At 40.0% G+C, this 19,615-nt stretch overlaps 1 protein-coding gene across 3 annotated transcripts; it reads left to right on the top strand.

Annotated features, from left to right (window-relative positions):
* Positions 1 to 5,450: 5,450 nt before the first annotated feature.
* On the top strand, positions 5,451 to 15,211 carry LOC139576968 (LIM/homeobox protein Lhx2-like). Of its 3 annotated transcripts, XM_071403634.1 has the most exons (6): positions 6,521 to 6,606; positions 7,483 to 7,510; positions 7,886 to 8,088; positions 8,515 to 8,885; positions 11,785 to 11,987; positions 12,432 to 15,211. In XM_071403634.1, exons 3-6 carry the CDS (start codon positions 7,889 to 7,891, stop codon positions 12,720 to 12,722), a joined length of 1,065 nt encoding a protein of 354 aa, XP_071259735.1. In that variant the 5' UTR covers positions 6,521 to 6,606; positions 7,483 to 7,510; positions 7,886 to 7,888; the 3' UTR covers positions 12,723 to 15,211. The 3 variants fall into 3 exon arrangements, with proteins under 3 accessions (XP_071259733.1, XP_071259732.1, XP_071259735.1); XM_071403632.1 differs by lacking the exon at positions 7,483 to 7,510 and having other exon boundaries at positions 5,451 to 6,606; positions 8,518 to 8,885; XM_071403631.1 differs by lacking the exon at positions 7,483 to 7,510 and having other exon boundaries at positions 5,455 to 6,606.
* Positions 15,212 to 19,615: the final 4,404 nt, after the last annotated feature.

The raw sequence follows: 19,615 nt of genomic DNA, 5'->3' as shown, positions 1-19,615 counted from the left end.
TATTATCATACTTTTTTAATATAATGAAATGTAATACTATTGTCAGATTGACAGACTAGCCAACCACCCTCAGCGAATAGCCTCGGAAATACAAATACTATGGGCCAAATAATTGTTACTTTTTCATACACTCTGGGGAAACTCTAACCTAGTCCTAGCAGATCATTGACACAACATTCCACTCATCATTGGTGCCAATTAGTAGGTTGCGAACAATTCAATTTGAATCTCAGCCAATTCATGAATTTCATGAATACAATTGTTTACATAAATTCCTACGTTTTTCTCCTTTTGGAAATGACTGTAATTGAAATGGCATTGACACAAACTTGGCAATATTTCACCCTCTTCAGAGAGAGCTATTTGGACATTGTGAAGTCATTAGATTGGCATCATATTGATGATCAATGCAGGTTGTAAAGCAGTACATTGGATATCAAGGTGGAGAGTAACAAATGAACATACAATGGAGATGAAGATGAGACATGAACGTGTATTTCATGACATCACTGACATCTTTTTACATCCTGCAGTCTAGTCCCACATTGCTCCACCAAAGCCTGTATAGCAGCAGCGGGAAATAATCCACTATGAGGCGTTTCCTCGCCGTTTCCTATTAGATCAAAGATTGATGACGGACGGTTTAGTAAACAGGGAGTTGTTTGGAATCGATGAATATAGCGTCATATTATATTCCTGCATGGCATGGCACGAATCCAGTGTAGGCCTATCCAAATAAGAAGAAATGTGCGTGGAGTGTTGTCAGTTTGACAATGCCTTGAAATAATTGTCACCAGGGGATATTCCAACACAAGCAGTCTTTAGACAAAAGAGCGCTCTGGTGTGTTGGTTCCATAGTCGACTGAACCAACCTTATTGACTTTGACTCCAACAGCCCAGACGGATGAGGGACGTTAAAATCACTACGTCTGCTTGTGAAACAACAGAACAAGATCATATCCTATTTGTTTATATAAAATCGGCACGATTGTAAGTAGGTTTTTGATTGCACTGTATGCTGATCATGTGAGGGGACAATTGTGAGACCTGATGAAATCAAGTCCCATTTAATAAAAATTGTTATTATTGAGGAGATTTGAGCTTGAAAATACACCTCATCGCTTTCTCTTTTTTTTCTAGATCCTCGCAATATCATATTTCATACACGCCCGCAGTCATGCCTGGTGCAGCAATGTTTAATGTATAAACCAGCATTATTCCAGACAGAGAACGCATATGATAAATATGCATGTATTCAATTAAGGGTATTACACAGGGATTGATTTGCATAAGGATTTAGGAGCTTAACATGCCTCTTCCTATTTGTGCTATAAAACTTTAAAATGAACGCAGGCTTTCTGTTCTAGGAATGAACGGGTATTATTTATCAGTGGGCTAGGCTACTTTCAAGACCTTCGCCACCACAAGCGTCTACTCCTATATGCAACTACATATATATCCCTGCTGATCAGGAGACAGGGGGAAAGGAAAATAAAATGAGGCAAAATTGTAGGGTAATTGTGAAATAGTGAAGTGATAACTTAAATCATAATTAATTAGCCTATGATTAATAATATTTGTATTACTATAATATTATGAATTGATTAGGCCTACGTGATAATAATCATGATTATTGTCATATTGTTGTTTTGCAGTCATTTAGCAGGCTACTGTTGAAAGTTGAAAGATAAAGCTTGGAAAACAAAAAATACGGACTATTATTTTAAGTCATTCGTGATAGAAAGATTACGTTTTCATTGTGCTAATTGGATTTTGGACTCTCTTCATATAGATTATTATAGGTGGAAATTTTCCATTGTTGAAATCTGAGACCGAAATCGAACAAATAAGTGCAAAAAAGGTGCCCTGCTATTTAATTTCTTCTCGTTTCCTTTGCCATCGATGAAGAATAGTCTATTATATAAAATGTGATGTTTTTAATGGGGAACAGTGTGAGTGGTCCTGACAGTGTCCTTTTGAGAAACAACGTTGTATGGATGTGATGTCATTTCTCACACACATATCTGAGGCATTTTCTGTCGCCCATTATTTTCCTGAACAAGGTAAGTCCTCCTCCTCTGATGAAGTCCAAACTCCCCTCCCAATTAATATCACGGAGCTAATTAGAAGAGCGGATCCAGAGTAGGGGCTTATTGCCGTGTTCAAAACAACTGAGAACTCGGGAAATCTTCAACTTCTGACTTCAGTGAATTGAAGACAACTGGGAACTCGACTGGGAAAAATCTTTTGAATGGTCATCTAACTCGGAATTCCAAGTCAGACTATCCGACCTGAAGATCACTGACCCACTGTTCCTAGGCCGTCATTGAAAATAAGAATTTGTTCTTAACTGACTTGCCTAGTTAAATAAAGGTTTAAAGAAATGTAATAAAATGTGAATTTGCCCCTTTTAAAGGCACATGTTGCAGGTTTTTCTAATAACATAATATGTTTCTTATTTTTTTGTAAATGCCAATGCAATTTGGATAAATATTGGTTTGTTATTCTAATGCTAAAGAAGGAAAAATGTAAAAACGGGCATTATATTTTCTTTTCTTTTACAATGGACCCAGTACACCCCTGAGAGATGATCATCTGGACTGGACTTTTAAAGAAAATGAAAGATCATCTCTTGTAGGCCTATTTGTCGAAATGTAGTTTAGATCCAGATTAAACAAATCGAAAACAAGATTGAAATCTATAAAACAACACCAGTTATGATGGAACCTTCATTCCAAATGGCACACTGTAAACCCCAAGTCATTTTTAACTCAAATACTTCTAGTAAATTGTACTCAAAGTCAATGAAAAGTCATTATTACTTCAAATGTTTGTGGTATTGACTCTAACTACATTTTATAAAGATATGATAACAAATTAACTTTTTTCCCAGCATGCTCTACTGCAGGTCGATTTAAAAAAAAAGTTTTTAATATCTGTGTTTCTGCAAGTACATTGAGTGATTGATTAATAAATGTTAAGCTACAAAAAGACAAGTAACGTTTTTCTAAACTAATCTGATCATTGAATTGTTGCGCCCCTTACTAAAATGGGTGTTCCTCCCACTGTTCTTAACCCTGGCAGTCATTATGAATGCAGGATGAGGGTGAATACACATTTCAGCTGTTGGATAGCCTAAGGATGGCTATATACCAATAATAATTACACATCACTTTGCAAGCCAGCATAATGTGATTTACAGTTAGGGTTGCAAAATTTCCAGTTCAAATGGTTGGAAGCTTGTGGAATTTTGCAACCCTAATTGCAGGCCTGATGTGGCCTGTAAACTATGAGTTTCAGGCCACTGTATAAGGCCTTATGATACACAATATATACAAAGTATGTGGACACCCCTTCAAATTAGTGGGTTCGGCTATTTCAGCCACACCCGTTGCTGACAGGTGTATAAAATCGAGTACATAACCATGCAAACTCCATAGACAAACATTGGCAGTAGAATGGCCTTACTGAAGAGCTCAGTGACTTTTAACGTGGCACCGTCATAGTATGCCACCTTTCCAACAAGTCAGTTTGTCATATTTCTGCCCTGCTAGAGCTGCCCCGGTCAACTGAAAGTGCTGTTATAGTGAAGTGGAAACATCTAGGAGCAACAACGGCTCAGCCGCGAAGTAGTAGGCCACACAAGCTCACAGAGCGTGTAAAAATCGTCTGTCCTTGGTTGCAACATTCACTACCAAGTTCCAAACTCCCTCTGGAAGCAACATTAGCACAATAAATATTTGTTGGGAGCTGCCATGGCTGAGCAGTCACACACAAGCCTAAGATCACCATGCACAATGCCAAGCGTTGGCTGGAGTGGTGTAAAGCTCGCCGCCTTTGGACTCTGGAGCAGTGAAAACACGTTCTCTGGAGTGATGAATCATCACCATCTGGCAGTCCGACGAATGAATCAGGGTTTGGCGGATGCCAGGAAAACGCTACCTGCCCCAATGCATAGTGCCAACTGTAAAGTTTGGTGGATGAGGAATAATGGTCCAGGGCTGTTTTCCATGGTTTGGGCTAGGCCCCTTAGTTTCCGTGAAGGGAAATCTTAACGCTACAGCATACAATTACATTTTAGATGATTCTGTGCTTCCAACTTTGTGCAACAGTTTGGGGAAGGTCCTTTCCTGTTTTAGCATGACAATGCCCCCGGGCACAAAAGTGAGGTCCATAAAGAAATTGTTTGTAGAGATTTATGTGGAAAAACTTGACTGGCCTGCACAGAGCCCTGACCTCAACCCCATTGAGCACCTTTGGAATGAATTGGAACGCCGACTGCAAGCATAGTAAGTCTACAATTCAATCGAAGAGCAAAGGCAGACTGGTGGGGGTGTTAAATTTAAGTATACTCTATTTTAAAAAATGCATTTTGTATTACTCATATGGAGGTAGTACTGCTCATTTCAGCTATTTACGTTTCTTAACTTCATTTTTTAAAAGTACTCAAAATATTTGAGCAGCCTGAACTCATCAGGATTCAAACTGCGCATATTGACTGTTATTTCTGTAACTTCTCAATGAATGTCTTCTTACACTACAAAATAGATTCTGAAGTCCATAATGATTCACTGTGCACTGGCGATCACAAGCATTTGTCTTTCATTTTGGTATGCATGGCAGACCTATATTTGAATGAATGGAATTAACGACAGGGACGTTTTGTGACACGTGACCTGCATGTTTCTGCTTCCCATTTCAACGAGGAGTAGAAACGTGAGTGACTGCATAGGTATTAATGACTAATTGTCAGCATATTGTGTAACCAGGTGTCTGTTTGTGTCTGCGTCCCGGTTACATGACGCAGCATTGAGTCCCTTTGATGGAATAAAGTCATGGTGTCTCTGACGCCAGGTTGACTGACATGCTCTATAGGAAACAGATGGTTCAATAAAGGGTGATACAGTAGATAGCATAGGGCTGTGATTTGTTAAATTTGATGTTAAATAAAAACGGTTTATTTTATTTTATTTGGATTTAACATTTATTTAACTAGGCAAGTCAAGTCTGTTTGTCGAAAATGGATCCATGTGCCTGAAGAAAAAAAAGACAATTACAGTATGGCCTGTATTGACAGATATATCGAAGAACGCGGGAGAGAGAGAGAGAGAGAGATAGAGAGAGAGAGAGAGAGAGAGAGAGAGAGAGAGAGAGAGAGAGAGAGAGAGAGAGAGAGAGAGAACTAGAGATAGAGAGATAGAAATAAAAAAATAAAAAAATAAAGATACATGAAACGTCAGTGACAATGGTCCAACAGATCACCATCAATGTGTTCTTCTTCTTTTTGTCATGTTGTTTTAGACTAGATAAGCACTAAAGGTATTCAAATATCTTGTTAAATGCAACACAGAAAGGATGCGGCTAAACAGTATGTCATGGGCAACCAAAGAAAGAATAGGCTACAAGTCTGCATACTTCTTCGGCAGCAGTAAAATAAGAATTCGACGATGTTGAACAACCAATGAACATAAATCGTGGGACGTGACGTATGGATCCCTGTAGAAAAGGCGCGGAGTGTATCGCAAGGCCAGAGACAGTGGAACAGTGAAAGGGCTGCCTGCTCGAGTCTTGCGTTCTTACTGAATGTGTAGTCAATTCCTCCTCCTCGATTACTCACTTGCAGCTTTCTTGGCTAAACGAAAAAACTGCTAAAGGAAAAACAGCTTCTCTCAGACCTCCAACAGGATCTAAATGCAAACATATTTTTTGCCAACTAGTTATATCTTTAGATGTTCTTGAAAAGCACAGGCTACATGTGTATAGATGTCGATATTATCAATACCGCTCTAACGCCAGCTTGGACACTGCATTTGAGTTCAGTGACAAACTGACAAGGAGGCAGCTACATGGACATTCACGCTCCTACAATCTCAGAGACGCTGTGTTCTTGATTTTTTCTCTTCCTTCGATTCGTGTGGAAATCATTTTGGTACAGTTGATGATTTCCAATAGAAGTAGTGGCAGTGCTCATTGATCGAGTTAGTATTTGGTCGGCAAAGGACTAATTCATTCGTTTACTAATGCCCTGCAAAATGTTTGAATCCAAATACCTCTGAATAAATAGAAGGGACCAGTAGCAGACCCATGCAGGGCTTCGATAGTTGGTACGTTTTTCATTCCTTAGGAATTATTTTGCAAGTGGCATTTCTTCTCGCATGATAATATAATAATATATTTATATGCTGCATATAATTAATTAGCATTAGTAAAACGAAGGATTCCGTCACTTTAATTGATGAATTATATGTCAGGAGAGAGAGATGCAGAGATTCAGATGATGATTTCCATTGGCAGATGATGCGTAGCGTGGAGAACACGTGTCCATTTTTGCATCATATTTTTTTCTGATCTGGAATTCTTCCTTGTCACACCAAGAAGGGAAAGAAGCTGACTGCCAATGCACGGGCTATAGATTTGCGTTTTATGGAAATCTTGGGTTTCAGATTTGAGGAAAACACGTATAACATCATCCCCTCTCCGGCAACTATGCTTTTCCACGGCCTCCCTGGAGGCGAAATGCACGTTGTTGTGGAAGAAATGGACCGGAGAAGAAAGAGCGAATCCGCAGCTATCAGTTCGGCCATAGATATGGGAGAATCTGAAACGGTAGGCAACTAAGCAACCACGCTTAGCGCGATTCCAATCGCGAATTGAGAGCAGTTGTGTACAAATATCATAATGATCAGCAAAAAGTTCATGCAAAAATGCAGTTAGAGCAGTGAACTATAACATCATACTTGGGATATTAAAAATACTTGACGTGGGATAGGCTATTAAAACTTGTTGGTCTAAGAAAGAACTTGCTTTTTGAGTTTATTATTATTATTTTTATCTTTAACAATGTAGCCGATTTATTCTTATGAAATTATTTTGAATTACTGTCACAGCATTTTAGAGTAACCTAATAATGTAGTCTACTAATAGGCTAATGAATTAATATTCACATGCTAATCTGTTAATAGCAAATATCACGGGTGTTTTTATTATGCACAATCAAGTGTTTTTAAGCATGCGTTGCTTAGATATGTTGTACATCTAAACGATATCATCATGAAATTGATATTTCATAATTTTATACTTTTGAATTTGTACAAACAACATTGCACATTCATAAATTCTTTGGGCAAAAATGAGGTATATACCCTAAAATATAAGGGTACAATTCATATAGACTTTTAGGAAATAGCTTTAGACTAGAACGGTTGATAAAATGTAACTTGAGTTAAATGATAAATTAATTATAACACTGGATTTCACTTTTTAGACTATGGGTGGGTGGGAGTGGTTTTATATTTGATCTCTTCGACTATATGCTATAATTTATGTGTTATTATTATTATATCGCATTGTTTTGTCTTGTATTAAAACAAAGTTTTAAGCGAAATTACATTAGGTGAAGTGAAAGTTTTAACAAAATAAAGTGTTTGTTGGTTTGTAAGTGTGTTTTGATCCTATTATGATTTATGTCATCCTAAATCTTAGTGCGAGTGAAGCCGTTTTATTTCGAAAGGTAAATAGCATGTGCTTTGTTGTTTGTTGTTGTTATTGGATGATTCGCTTTAAATGCCCAAAATGTTTATTACAGGATATGGTAAGGCCTATAGGATTACATTTAGCTATATGCCTATAAACTGACATATTTTAATTGATGTGAACTTCAAAATTATGTTAATTTATAGTCAACATAAGCCTCTATTGTTCGGTGTAATATTTTCAGCCAGATATAATAACAGTTCATACAAAAAAATGATGTCTGATAGGCTAAAATAAGCATATCCTAAAGGCAGCATATCTTGGGGCGGAAATGAAACATTATTTCGATATGGGTGTTTGATGACGTGGTTTATCTGTGTTTCATGTTTGTGTTTGTTTGGTTGTCTTTTAGAACATGTCGTGCATGAACAGCGACAGGGTGTCTTTGTGCGCGGGCTGCGGCGGGAAGATCGCTGACCGCTACTACCTGCTGGCAGTGGACAAACAGTGGCACATGCGCTGTCTCAAGTGCTGCGAGTGTAAACTTAACCTCGAGTCGGAGCTCACCTGCTTCAGCAAAGACGGAAGTATCTACTGCAAGGACGATTATTACAGGTAACTCCATCAATCCCCCAAATGGTGCTGCACACCTAAGCTAAAACATTTCTCAATCGTAAAGGTGTTGGGTTATGAAGAATAAGCACATTTATAGTCAGATTTCCCTAAAATGAGTCTCCCCCTGCACACATCACGAATTATAAATGTTGGTTTTACAACCACATATAATAGGCTTTCATGTGGCCTACAGCGAGGCCATATTGAGTTTTGACAAAACGTTGAAGTGCCCTTGCACAAAATGCATTACAAATGGCCTGTGTGAGAGTTTCTAAGTACTGTAGGCTACATTGTTCTGTTTCAGAGCAGGCCCTGGTGCACACATACTGTAACTGCCACTGTATGTGCTACTAATTGACATGGATCATTTACATCCGATCAAAATGTGTCCGTGCACTGACCATGCAGGTTCTGTCCTCTCCGCAGAAGGTTTTCGGTCCAGAGATGTGCCCGGTGCCACCTCGGGATCTCGGCCTCGGAGATGGTGATGCGGGCCAGGGACTTGGTGTACCACTTGAACTGTTTCACCTGCACATCCTGCAACAAGATGCTAACGACTGGGGACCACTTTGGCATGAAAGACAGTCTGGTGTACTGTCGGCTGCACTTTGAAAATCTCATACAGGGGGAATATCAGACACATTTCAATCATGCGGATGTAGCCTCTCACAAAGGACTGGGACCTGCCAACGCATTGGGACTATCCTATTTCAACGGCGTGGGGAGTGTGCATAAAGGGCGGCCCAGGAAAAGGAAAAGTCCCGGGCCAGGAGCAGATTTAGCAGCCTACAATGCCGGTAAGACTACAGTAATAAAATGTCAATTTAAAATACGCCTTTTCAGAATAACTCTGCATTGACTCAATGAGCACTCTCCTCACAAAGTGTCCATTGCGTAAGACAAAATGACTTCGCTGTGCAATTTATAATTATTGCCAAGGCCCCCTTTTGACAACGCAGGACAACAATCGAGTGTAACGAAGGGGTGGGACTGTGAGTCTTCATGCGATGATAATTGAAACAGAGTAGCCTAGCCTACTTGTTCTCAATAATCTGTTAGCTATATTCACTGTAATACAATTTGTATAGGCCTACAGAGGTTGCCTGCATTACGCAATTTAAAAAAAAACTCAACCATAACAAATAGAGAGGTGCCAAAAATGTCGCCCTCCTGGTTCCATCATTTAATCTCACGAATAATATGAAAGTTATGATAGCCTATATTGCTTTTTCAACCAATATTTTCCAACGAATATTTCAACAACTTCTTTCAGTTCATTGATTTAAGCGCAGCACGTAGCAAAAACAAACGTTGCCTCTTCTTTGATTTTACCATACGAAGTTGTTTTTTACCCCCATGGATATTCCTATTTTTTTAGATCATAAAAGCCTATATAGCCTAGGGAGTGTAGTATTGCATTAGCTTATTTGTGTTCTGGAGAAACTAAACACCGTGTTCATTTAGACCTAATATTCAAAACAGTTTGACATAGTTTCTTCCAGGAAATTATAAAGAGGTTGTTTTCTAAATTGATGCAGGTTATGTATCCAAAATCCCTCCCACTACAATTCAACTGTGTGTGGCAGGAGAAAGTTGAATCTATAATTGTCTTCTCCTGTCCTCTTTAAAACATTTATTTGAAGTTCCGGCTTCCACTTTAGCCATTTTCCACTTGTCAGGCCCTATAGACATCTAAAGTTCCCCTGCTCGAGTTTGCGCACTCGGGTGCCGGTTGTTCTGGGACGGGGCCAGAATGTGTGTGCACTACAAGATATCAATGAGACTTGACGAGTTATGCAGTAGTGATTGTGGCCGAAGAGCAGTTGTTGCAACATCAACATAATTTATATCACCAAGAAGGCCATTCAATAGGGTACGCCTAAATGTCGGATCGAAGTTTGGGTCTTGAGAATTTAACATGACCGTCAGTTATTGTGTTAAACTGTTTTCATGTGCATTTCAGCTTTCATAAAATAAGTCAATAGTAGAATTAGGGTTTTATAAAGGTAGTGAAAGGACCTGATATTTAACTTTAGTCTATTCAAATAGGCTATATAGCCTAAAACGTATTTTCTATTTAGGCCTACGCATCACTTGGTCATATCAAGATTTTCCACATGGTTCGTCATCTGTTTGAGCAACAACACTTTCATCCAGTTAACCAAAGTGCATTGCTCACAACACCTACGTGGAAAGGGTTAACTGCCTAAACAAGGCAGTTGACCCACTGTTCATAGGCCATCATCGAAAATAAGAATTTGTTCTAACTGCCTTGCCTAGTTAAATAAAGGTATAATAAAACATATAATATAAAGGGGATGGGGCGTGCTCCGGGCCGCTACTGCCCTCTACTGTCTACCCATTGGTCCACTGACTGACATACAATATCAACCTACTGTATTAATAAACAACGCATTCAAGTATTGACTAAAGTTAACATCTGAAGTCACCTAACAACCTTTTAAGGACGAAATCGACGTTTTGTTTGAATAAAGATCTCATACGGATCTGAATGTGTTGTGGTCCTGCAGAAACAAACCAAAAAATAATTCCCTATGTTATTAGAAAAGTTCACATCAGCCTATCAATGGCTTTTGAAAAATTGCGGAAGATAAATATTGTTTCTGTATATCTGGTGTTTGTGGTTAGTTGTCTGAACTCTTAAGTGTTATTCTGAGGAATGTGAATGACGAATATTTATCGTATGCAGCATTGAATATGTTTGAACTGTTATGAAAGATAGCAACACTTAAGCATTTGCCAAGAAAATACTGTCAGGGAAATATGTCATGTTTTTGCAGCCACGATTCGATTATCAAGGGCAGGCTTTAGCATAATTACAATTAATAAGGCAACAACCACACCAAATAATAATAATAATAATAATAATTATAATATTAAATTTAAGACTATTATTGTATTTGTAAAAAAATATATATATATATATTGCGTGCTTATTACTTCAGCGCAATTAATCTGTTTTCAAGGAAGACTGGCATTTCTAGTTTGCAAACTGCCAATGCATATTTAACAACGGAAGACCTCTAAATGTAAAGACAATCCTGACAACCCTAGCCAGAATGTAGTTGACATATTTTAATTTGTCAAAGTCTTACATAATCAGTAACCTGTGACACCATATAGTGTGAGTGCTTGACAAAGGGAACAATAATTTCGCATCACTTGTTTAGAAATATGCTGATTAATGTATGTGAATTCAACAACACTTTTTGGGTATAAATTAAATATCACAAATAAATTAAATATGTTATAAATATAACATCCTATTTTGATTATGGTACTGTGGGGTGTGTTAGAGCTTAATTAGACACTTTGCTGTTTAATAGTCAGGCTGTGGTTGAATTTACAATCACTGTTTAATTTGACCTATGCTTTTCGTGTGTTTATTCCTCTACCTTGATGTGTGTATTCATTGCCACGCTCTCTACCAAACATTTCATTACTAAACCAATTTTAAAACGTTGCTTTAAAAGCCAGCTGCGGTGCATACAAGCCAGCATTTTGCTGATTTTAATTCATCAATTCAAAATACATCATGCAGCAAAATACATGACATGGTCATGTTTAACTTCACTTGTCCTTGAATGATACACCATATTCATGTGGTCTAAACAACATCTTATGTGTGTGTGTGTGTGTGTGTGTGTGTGTGTGTGTGTGTATGGTGTCCTTCAGCACTCAGCTGTAATGAGAACGACGGAGACTCTATGGACAGGGACTCTTACAGCTCCAGTCAGAAGACCAAGCGCATGCGGACCTCCTTCAAACATCACCAGCTGAGGACCATGAAGTCCTACTTTGCCATAAACCACAACCCAGACGCCAAGGACCTGAAGCAGCTGGCCCAGAAGACTGGCCTCACCAAGCGTGTACTACAGGTTAGACACACACCTACACCATAGTGTTCTTGATATTCAACTAATTGAGAAAAACTACACACAAAACAAAAAGTCTAAATGTTCTAGTGTATTATGATGGTAGCTAATATGATTGAATAATGCGATTTTGAAATCAAACGAGTAACAAAGGAGCATTTTCTGTTCCAGAAATGAACTGTTTATTATGGGAAGTGGGGATCACAACATAGAGCGCTTGATTTCCACAAAGACCACAGCAAATTATCTAGGGGACTGAAGAAATGTGACAAAAAGGTTTCTGAACAAAAATTCTGTAAAAATCGCTTCGCTTTTATTGAAGCTCCCAGGAAACAAAGCAGTCATTTTGCGTTCTGTTTTTCATGCCTGTTATTCCAGTTGAAACTGTCTTTCCCCACAGTTCCATCACTAATATTCGCTATGATGTTGCCTTGCTGTGGTACACAGGTCTGGTTCCAGAATGCTCGGGCCAAGTTCCGGCGGAACCTGCTGAGACAGGAAAACACGGGCGTGGACAAAACCTCAGATGGCTCCACCCTGCAGGGGGGCACGCCCTCCGGACCCGCCTCCGATATCTCCAACGCCTCCATGAGTCCTTCCAGCACCCCTACCACCCTGACAGACCTGACCAACCCCACCATGCCCACCGTCACCTCTGTGTTAACCTCTGTCTCTGGCAGCATGGACGTCCACGAGTGCAGGAGCCCGTTGCAGACCACCCTGACCAGTCTGTTCTGATGCCCCCTTACAGACTGACCCCTTCAGCTTCATCTGATGCCCCGACCCTTTAAACACCCTCACCAGCCTCATCCCGAACCCCCCCTCGACTGTGTCCACTAGGAACTAAAACACAGACCTTTGACAGAGACATTAAATGGACTAGTAAAATTAAGGTAAAGGAAAAATACTCTTACTTTTACTCTGAGCCCATTTGAGAATATTTGCGTAGTGAGGCTGCCAAGCCTTGCAGAAGGAACAGTTATTGTTATTTTGTTGTTGTTGTTTTGTTGCGAACTGAAGAGACTTGATTTGCATTTTTCAATGTTTACAGAATGAAACTGTGGAAAAGAAAAAAAACTGCTTAATTTTGGAAATTCATTTTTTTCCAGCACAATATTTATGTTGTTGTACAGGAGTCACTGTTAGGAAACATTGAGAAGGATTGTAAAATGATGGGAAATCTGAGATTAAACACAGGCTAAGATATGCTATGACTGCCATGTGCCTTACACTTCAATTGTCCCCAACATATCCAGATCTGTTTCTCCCATCAAGATCGGATAGAAACACATATTTTTTTTACCTCAGCAGAGAGTATTGTGGCTCAAGGGTAAAATAGTAAATGGTTCACACAAACAGTGTGTGCATGCGTGTGTGTTGTCTGTGTGTGTGTGTGTGAGCATGCTCGTGTGCATGTGTGTGCGTAAGTGGGTTTGTGATTGTGGTCTAAATGTAAGTTTAGAATTCATTTGAGTTGGCAGACTAATTATTGCTGTTAAATAAATAAAAAATGACATGTTCACTCACACACACACGCACACTCACGTGCGTTCACACACACATGCAGACACACACGCACGCACGCACGCACGCACGCACGCACGCACGCACGCACGCACGCACGCACGCACGCACGCACACACACACACACACACACACACACACACACACACACACACACACACACACAGATCTGTGATATGATATCATACACTGGGTTGAAATGAAACAGCCAATGAAAGCTAGTTTTGTTTTGAAATATTGTGCTCTTACAACTTGTATTTATCTTACAAGAACAACAATTCTATACCTCATTTACATAAGAAATTGATCAATTAGTATGTTTCTGCTGACCTAAAACCTGCTGTGACATACACACTCTCATCCCAACCTCTTACCTCAACTCAGTTTCCACTGTTCAACACAACTTAAATGAAGTTACATGAAACAACAGTCAACTGGCTTTCATATCCCGGATATGTTCAGTATCACAAACCAGGATTTTTACTTCTAGGAATAAAAAGATCAGTAAAAGATGAGGTGTGCGAGTGAAAATAGGCAGTGATATCACTAATGATCCAGCTTCATCCATCCAACACACTACTACTACTACTACAGTACTTCAACTACTGTACTACTACGACTACGACTACTACTTCTACTACTACTTCTACTACTACTACTATTACCCTAATTATACTACACTACTATTACTACTACTACTACTACTTCTACTACTACTTCTACTACTACTACTACTACTACTATTACCCTAATTATACTACACTACTATTACTACTACTACTACTACTACTACTACTACTGCCCTACCTATACCACAATACTTCTACTATTACTACTACTACTGGTACTACTACTACTACATCTACTACTAATGCTACCATTACTACTATACACTACTTCTACTACCACTACACTACTTCTACTTCTACTTCTACTACTACTACTACCCTACTTATACTACACTACTTATACTACTACTACTACTACCTCTACTACTTCTACTACTACTACTACTACTACTACACTACTACTACCCTACTTATACTACACTAATTATACTATTACTACTACTACTACTACTACTACTACTACTACTACTACTACTACTACTACTACTACTACTACACTGCTTCTACTTCTACTATTACTGCTACTACTACTACTGCTACTACTACTACTACATCTACTACTACTGCTACTATTACTACCATACACTACTTCTACTACCACACTACTTTTACTTCTACTACTACTACTACATCTACTACTACTACTACTACTACTACTACTGCTACTATTACTACTGTGCACTATTTCTACTACCACACTACTTTTACTTCTACTACTACTTCTAATACTACTACTTCTAATACTACTACTACTACTACTACTACACTACTTCTACTACTACTTCTAATACTACTACTACTACTACTTCTTATACTACTACTACTGCTACTTCTACTACTACTACTATTACTGTACCAGAGCCTGCTGGTGTCCAATGCTGTATGGTTATTGACTGAGGACTTAACTGTTTTCCCGCACCTTCTTGTACAGATCCCAACCATTCGATGTAGTCTTCAGTTCTGCAAGAATTATAAAAAATGACTTACAGTATAACTTTTGTCATCCTTACACATGTGTCCCTTCACATCTGTATGTTTTGTATTACACCATTAAAAGCACTAACCTATTTTGCATTGCTGTGCTAAAGTCTCATATTGAGCTGGTTTGTCATCTACAGTATCTGTAGTGGGTGGTAGTCCTGTCATGGAATAAAATCATGCTATGCATGTGCAGTCCCTTCATTTGAGCATTCCAGAGATTCTGTACTAGTGTGGCAGATCCAGACTAGAGCTATGATTGGAATTGCAGAAATGTGGGTAATGCGAGGCCCTGCTTTCTCTTATGGAATTATGGATGAGTCCTGCTCACGTAACTGTTCAGACCAGGGCTGAATGGCTTTTGTGGGAGATAATGTTTTCTAGAGGAATTTACTCGGCCACATACAGTTGATGACCTGACCTGAACTCTAACAGTACAGGCAAGGTTTGGACCAACCCTTGACTAATGTAAAACTAGTCTGTTAGTATCCTCCATGTTGGCTCTTAGTTACAGTATCTCAACAGGCTGCTGGTGCTACCATACCATATGTGACCCACACCCGGGCTGCTGTACACACTATGTAAACTAACCCGTTAACAATAAACATTAAACCAACATCCCACTGGGCACAAATGTCAATTCAACCTCTATTCCAAATTGGTTCAACGTCATTTCATTGAAATGACGTGGAAACAACATTGAATCAACCAGTGTGTGCCCAGTGGGATAGTAACACCTACTCTGGGTGGACAAGAAAAGTTTACTTTTCGAAAAACAACAAAACAAGCTTCTCTAGCCAAGAGAAAGTTGATTGCAGTTGGCAGCCTTCCCTACAGTGTAATAATAAACTATCTGTTTCATGGGCAGTTTTCCCCACTCAGCTGGGGCAGTATGTGTCCAATTTTTCATGGCACCACTGACCGCCAGTTCAGCTGAATCTAATCATAAATCTATGAGAAATTTCAACCTAAAAATATCAAGGAAGTTTACACTATTTTATTTCTATACGTGTAAATTGAATTAGGGACGTAACCTTTTGAGAATTATGTCCTTTACGTTATGTAGGCTTAACATATTTTACTATACAGGGCACACTGATATGTAGCTTTATTATAGAAATACATGAATCAAGCAAGGATATTACAAGCTCACTTCCTAGTCAAGGTACTTACATTCTCATAAGTGATGGTTAGTAGTGTGCCCTAAAACTGCCTGTTTTGGTAGTCTGAGTTGAAATGTTAATTGGCCAACATTCACACAGATGTCTGGTGAGCACACCTGGCTACTCTCACACTTACAGCTCTCTCTGGCAGTTTTCCCCAAAACAATCAACGCCATATGTGTGATTTTATATGGATCAGTTAATGTGTGCGCGAGTGCGTGTGTCGGTGTGTCGGTATGTGTTGGTGTCAGTGTGTGTGTATTTATGCGAATGTATATGTGTGTTTTGGTTCCTGAGTGAGAGCGAGAGAAAGAGAGAATGTGTGAGTGCGTATATGCAAGTGTGTACGTGTGTTGTACGACAAGGGTATAATGAAGGGTGTTTCTCTGTTGTATTTTACATCCATTCTATACAATATTCAGTGACAACAAAGCTAAACAATTACGGAGGCAAGGAGTGGACTGACATCTAATGGTAAGACCGAGGAGGGGTATAAATTAATGGGTGAAATGCAGTTCAAATGGTAGAATTCAAGTGGCAGTTAAGGATTTTGGCTGCGCTGCTTTATGTTAATGTGAGATGTGAACCCACTGGTTCGTTTATCCAGTAATTACAAGAGAGGAAAATCTGAGGCTTGGCAACCATAATGCAGAAATAACAGAACAGCCTCATAACCACACGTTTACTGTTTGTTAATGGATGCCTATGTCTGTTACAGAGGGATTATTGTTTTAAGAACAATAAAACCTGTTTAAGGAATTTAGGAGAAGATTTAAGGAGATTTTAGAAATTTGAAAAGGCCTTCCACGTCTCCACTCCAGATGCCGTATTCATTGCAACATAACAGAGAGGATGGGACTCTAGAGGCATACAGTTGAAGATCAATAATGCCATCTTTTGAATAAAGACAACACTGACTGCGGCAATGCAGGCGAAAAAGGGAACTTCCCTGCATAAGGTCTATTACAGTATTTGTTCACTGAGCTCCTTTATTACCAGTCTCTGGTTCTGGGTGTCCTGGACAAGGGCCTGTCTTCCAGGCTGGTCCCCACCCAGCTTTCCCATCAAAGAGGCTGCCAAGCTGGGGCTGGGGTGGACCACTGTTGGGCGTTAGAACCAGTCTCTGCAGAGGGTGCCCTGCCAATGTGTTGCCCAGATGTACCCTCACATTCACAGAAAGCTGTGTGATGAAGGCTTTAATAGAGAGGCTGATCTTTAAAACACATCAGGCTATATATAAGTAGAGGGCCCTATAAAGTGTAATATGTAATATCACTGCCACATTTCACCAGCGTCTTCTCTAAATATTAAAGGTCTTCTCTAAATATTAAAGTTTTTTTTTTAAATGGTGTGCCAGAACAACATTTTACAGAGATGCCTGAAATATCCTTTCTACCCTCTACATGTTTCTGATGCACAATGTGAATAGCAGGCAACCTTCAAATGAACATGACATCTCTTTTCACACGACATCCTAGTACACTACTGGTTGGTCCATAACTTCCTCTAATGTATTAAACATATTCTAATGGGAGCAGCCTGTGTGAAGGTCCCTGCAGCTGCTCACTGAAGGCTGGGGGTTTTACACACAGTGCAGAGTACAGGTTTGAGTTTCACACATTGAGCACAGAGTTCTACTGAACAAGCCACTGCTGCACACACATTCCTCAAATCAACCCCAGGGAGGGCTGGACTGTCCTATAGACTAAATATGTAATGGTGGAACAGAAGGCCTATATATAGAAAGACTGATCTATGTTAGTTGACCATAAAGGAGCTGGTCTGAATATAGTGCACGTGTTGCATAAAGAACTGAAAAGTTGCAGACATACTGAATGGAATGTCATCAAAGGAGGAAGGACCTATAACCTGTGAGTCCCTGATATAGGAAGGACCATAACGCATCGTTCCCCGGTAAAATAAACAAACAAATGGCTCTAATTAAGTAAGGTGTACTGTCTGTGTACCCCAGCCTGGTTAAGGGGAGAGCACAGGGGGTCAGTCTTCCGTTGGTTCTCTTAGTAGAACCACGAGGAGGAGACGGAGTAGCTGCAGCTCCTTGTGCCCTGCAGCGACCAAGCCCAGCCTCAGCTACTCACACAGGACTTGAGTGTAATACAGTATATTAGGAAAATTAGATGGAGCACGATTCCCGTTCTGATTCCTCTGGTCATTATGTGTCCATTTAGGCTGGCTTTAGCCTCTTCTCTCCCACCACGAGGGCCTCTCCAGCTCAGGGATAGCAGCTAATTAGCATGAGGAGGGCCGGCTAATGTGGAGACGGCTCTCTGTGATCACATTCACTCGGTGGCTGAGGACGCGTGGAGAGATGAAATTAGAGTGATTAATTAGGCTTTGACACTCTGCCAAAGGTTCTCAATTTAGCCCTGTCAAATCAATAAAAAAGGCATCTCCTTTGCCACACGCAAGGTTGACCTAAAGGAGAGTGACCCAGGGGTATTACCAACAATTAAGACCAATTAGTGGAAGAAACCCTCCAAAGGGAAGACACACACACAAACACTCAACAGGGCTTTATAAACCTACAAACCAAGGCTAGGCTCTAGGCACACTCACTGCAATGGACCCCTTCGCCATATTAGTGTGTCATGACAGCACAATCAAATGACATAACTTACTCTTAAACTAACTATTAGTGAGCCACTTTACTACAATACACCACAATATATGTTACAAATTCACGAGGGAACTTTGAAATGCTGTACTGAAAGTATATTGCCGAGTATGTAAGCTGCCATTTCTGAGGACATCCTCTAACTGTTTTTCCTGAACTCTCATCAGCCTCATCTGAAAGCAAAGCAACTTATTGTAAAAAACATAAATGTTGCGCAAACATCCTTCACCCTGACAAACAGACAGACAGACAAAGAGGGGAGCTCATTTAATCCAATCCAGCTATTACCATGTCTGTGCATGGGGGGAAAGGAAAGGACAGCCTAAACCAGAGGAAAAATATTGCTTCATTAGCCTCTCACACAAGTGACAAATCGTCGCTGAATGGAATGGAATGTAAAAGTTTCCCTGGGACAAGCCGGGCTCCTGCTCTATTTAGATACACAGTGAAATGCTGTCAGGGTGGCAGCGTGGTGCCTGGCGGAGCGCGGCAGGTTGGGGAACAGCGCTTAGCACGAAGTGGAATGGGATCTGGGCTGCAAGCCTGGGAGCTGCATACCTGCCAGGCTGGCTGAGTGGCTCTCCCTTTGGGTGCGGGCGGGCGGGGGGGGGGGGGGGGGGGGGGGGCAAGCGCTGCACAGGCAGCTGTCAGCAGAGAGGTGGCATGTCCTGGGCTGATGCTGACAGAGGCTGTCTGCAGGCA

The sequence above is a fragment of the Salvelinus alpinus genome, chromosome 5 (genome assembly GCF_045679555.1).
Source record: "Salvelinus alpinus chromosome 5, SLU_Salpinus.1, whole genome shotgun sequence".
NCBI classification, from domain to species: Eukaryota; Metazoa; Chordata; class Actinopteri; order Salmoniformes; family Salmonidae; genus Salvelinus; species Salvelinus alpinus.
This window is presented reverse-complemented; position numbering and strand designations above follow the sequence as displayed.

Coding starts and splice junctions, on each gene's coding strand:
- LOC139576968 (XM_071403631.1), top strand. CDS start 6,424: ATGGAAATCTTGGGTTTCAGATTTGAGGAAAACACGTATAACATCATC. Junction 6,607..7,885: donor ATATGGGAGAATCTGAAACG/GTAGGCAACTAA, acceptor GTTGTCTTTTAG/AACATGTCGTGCATGAACAG. Junction 8,089..8,514: donor TGCAAGGACGATTATTACAG/GTAACTCCATCA, acceptor TCCTCTCCGCAG/AAGGTTTTCGGTCCAGAGAT.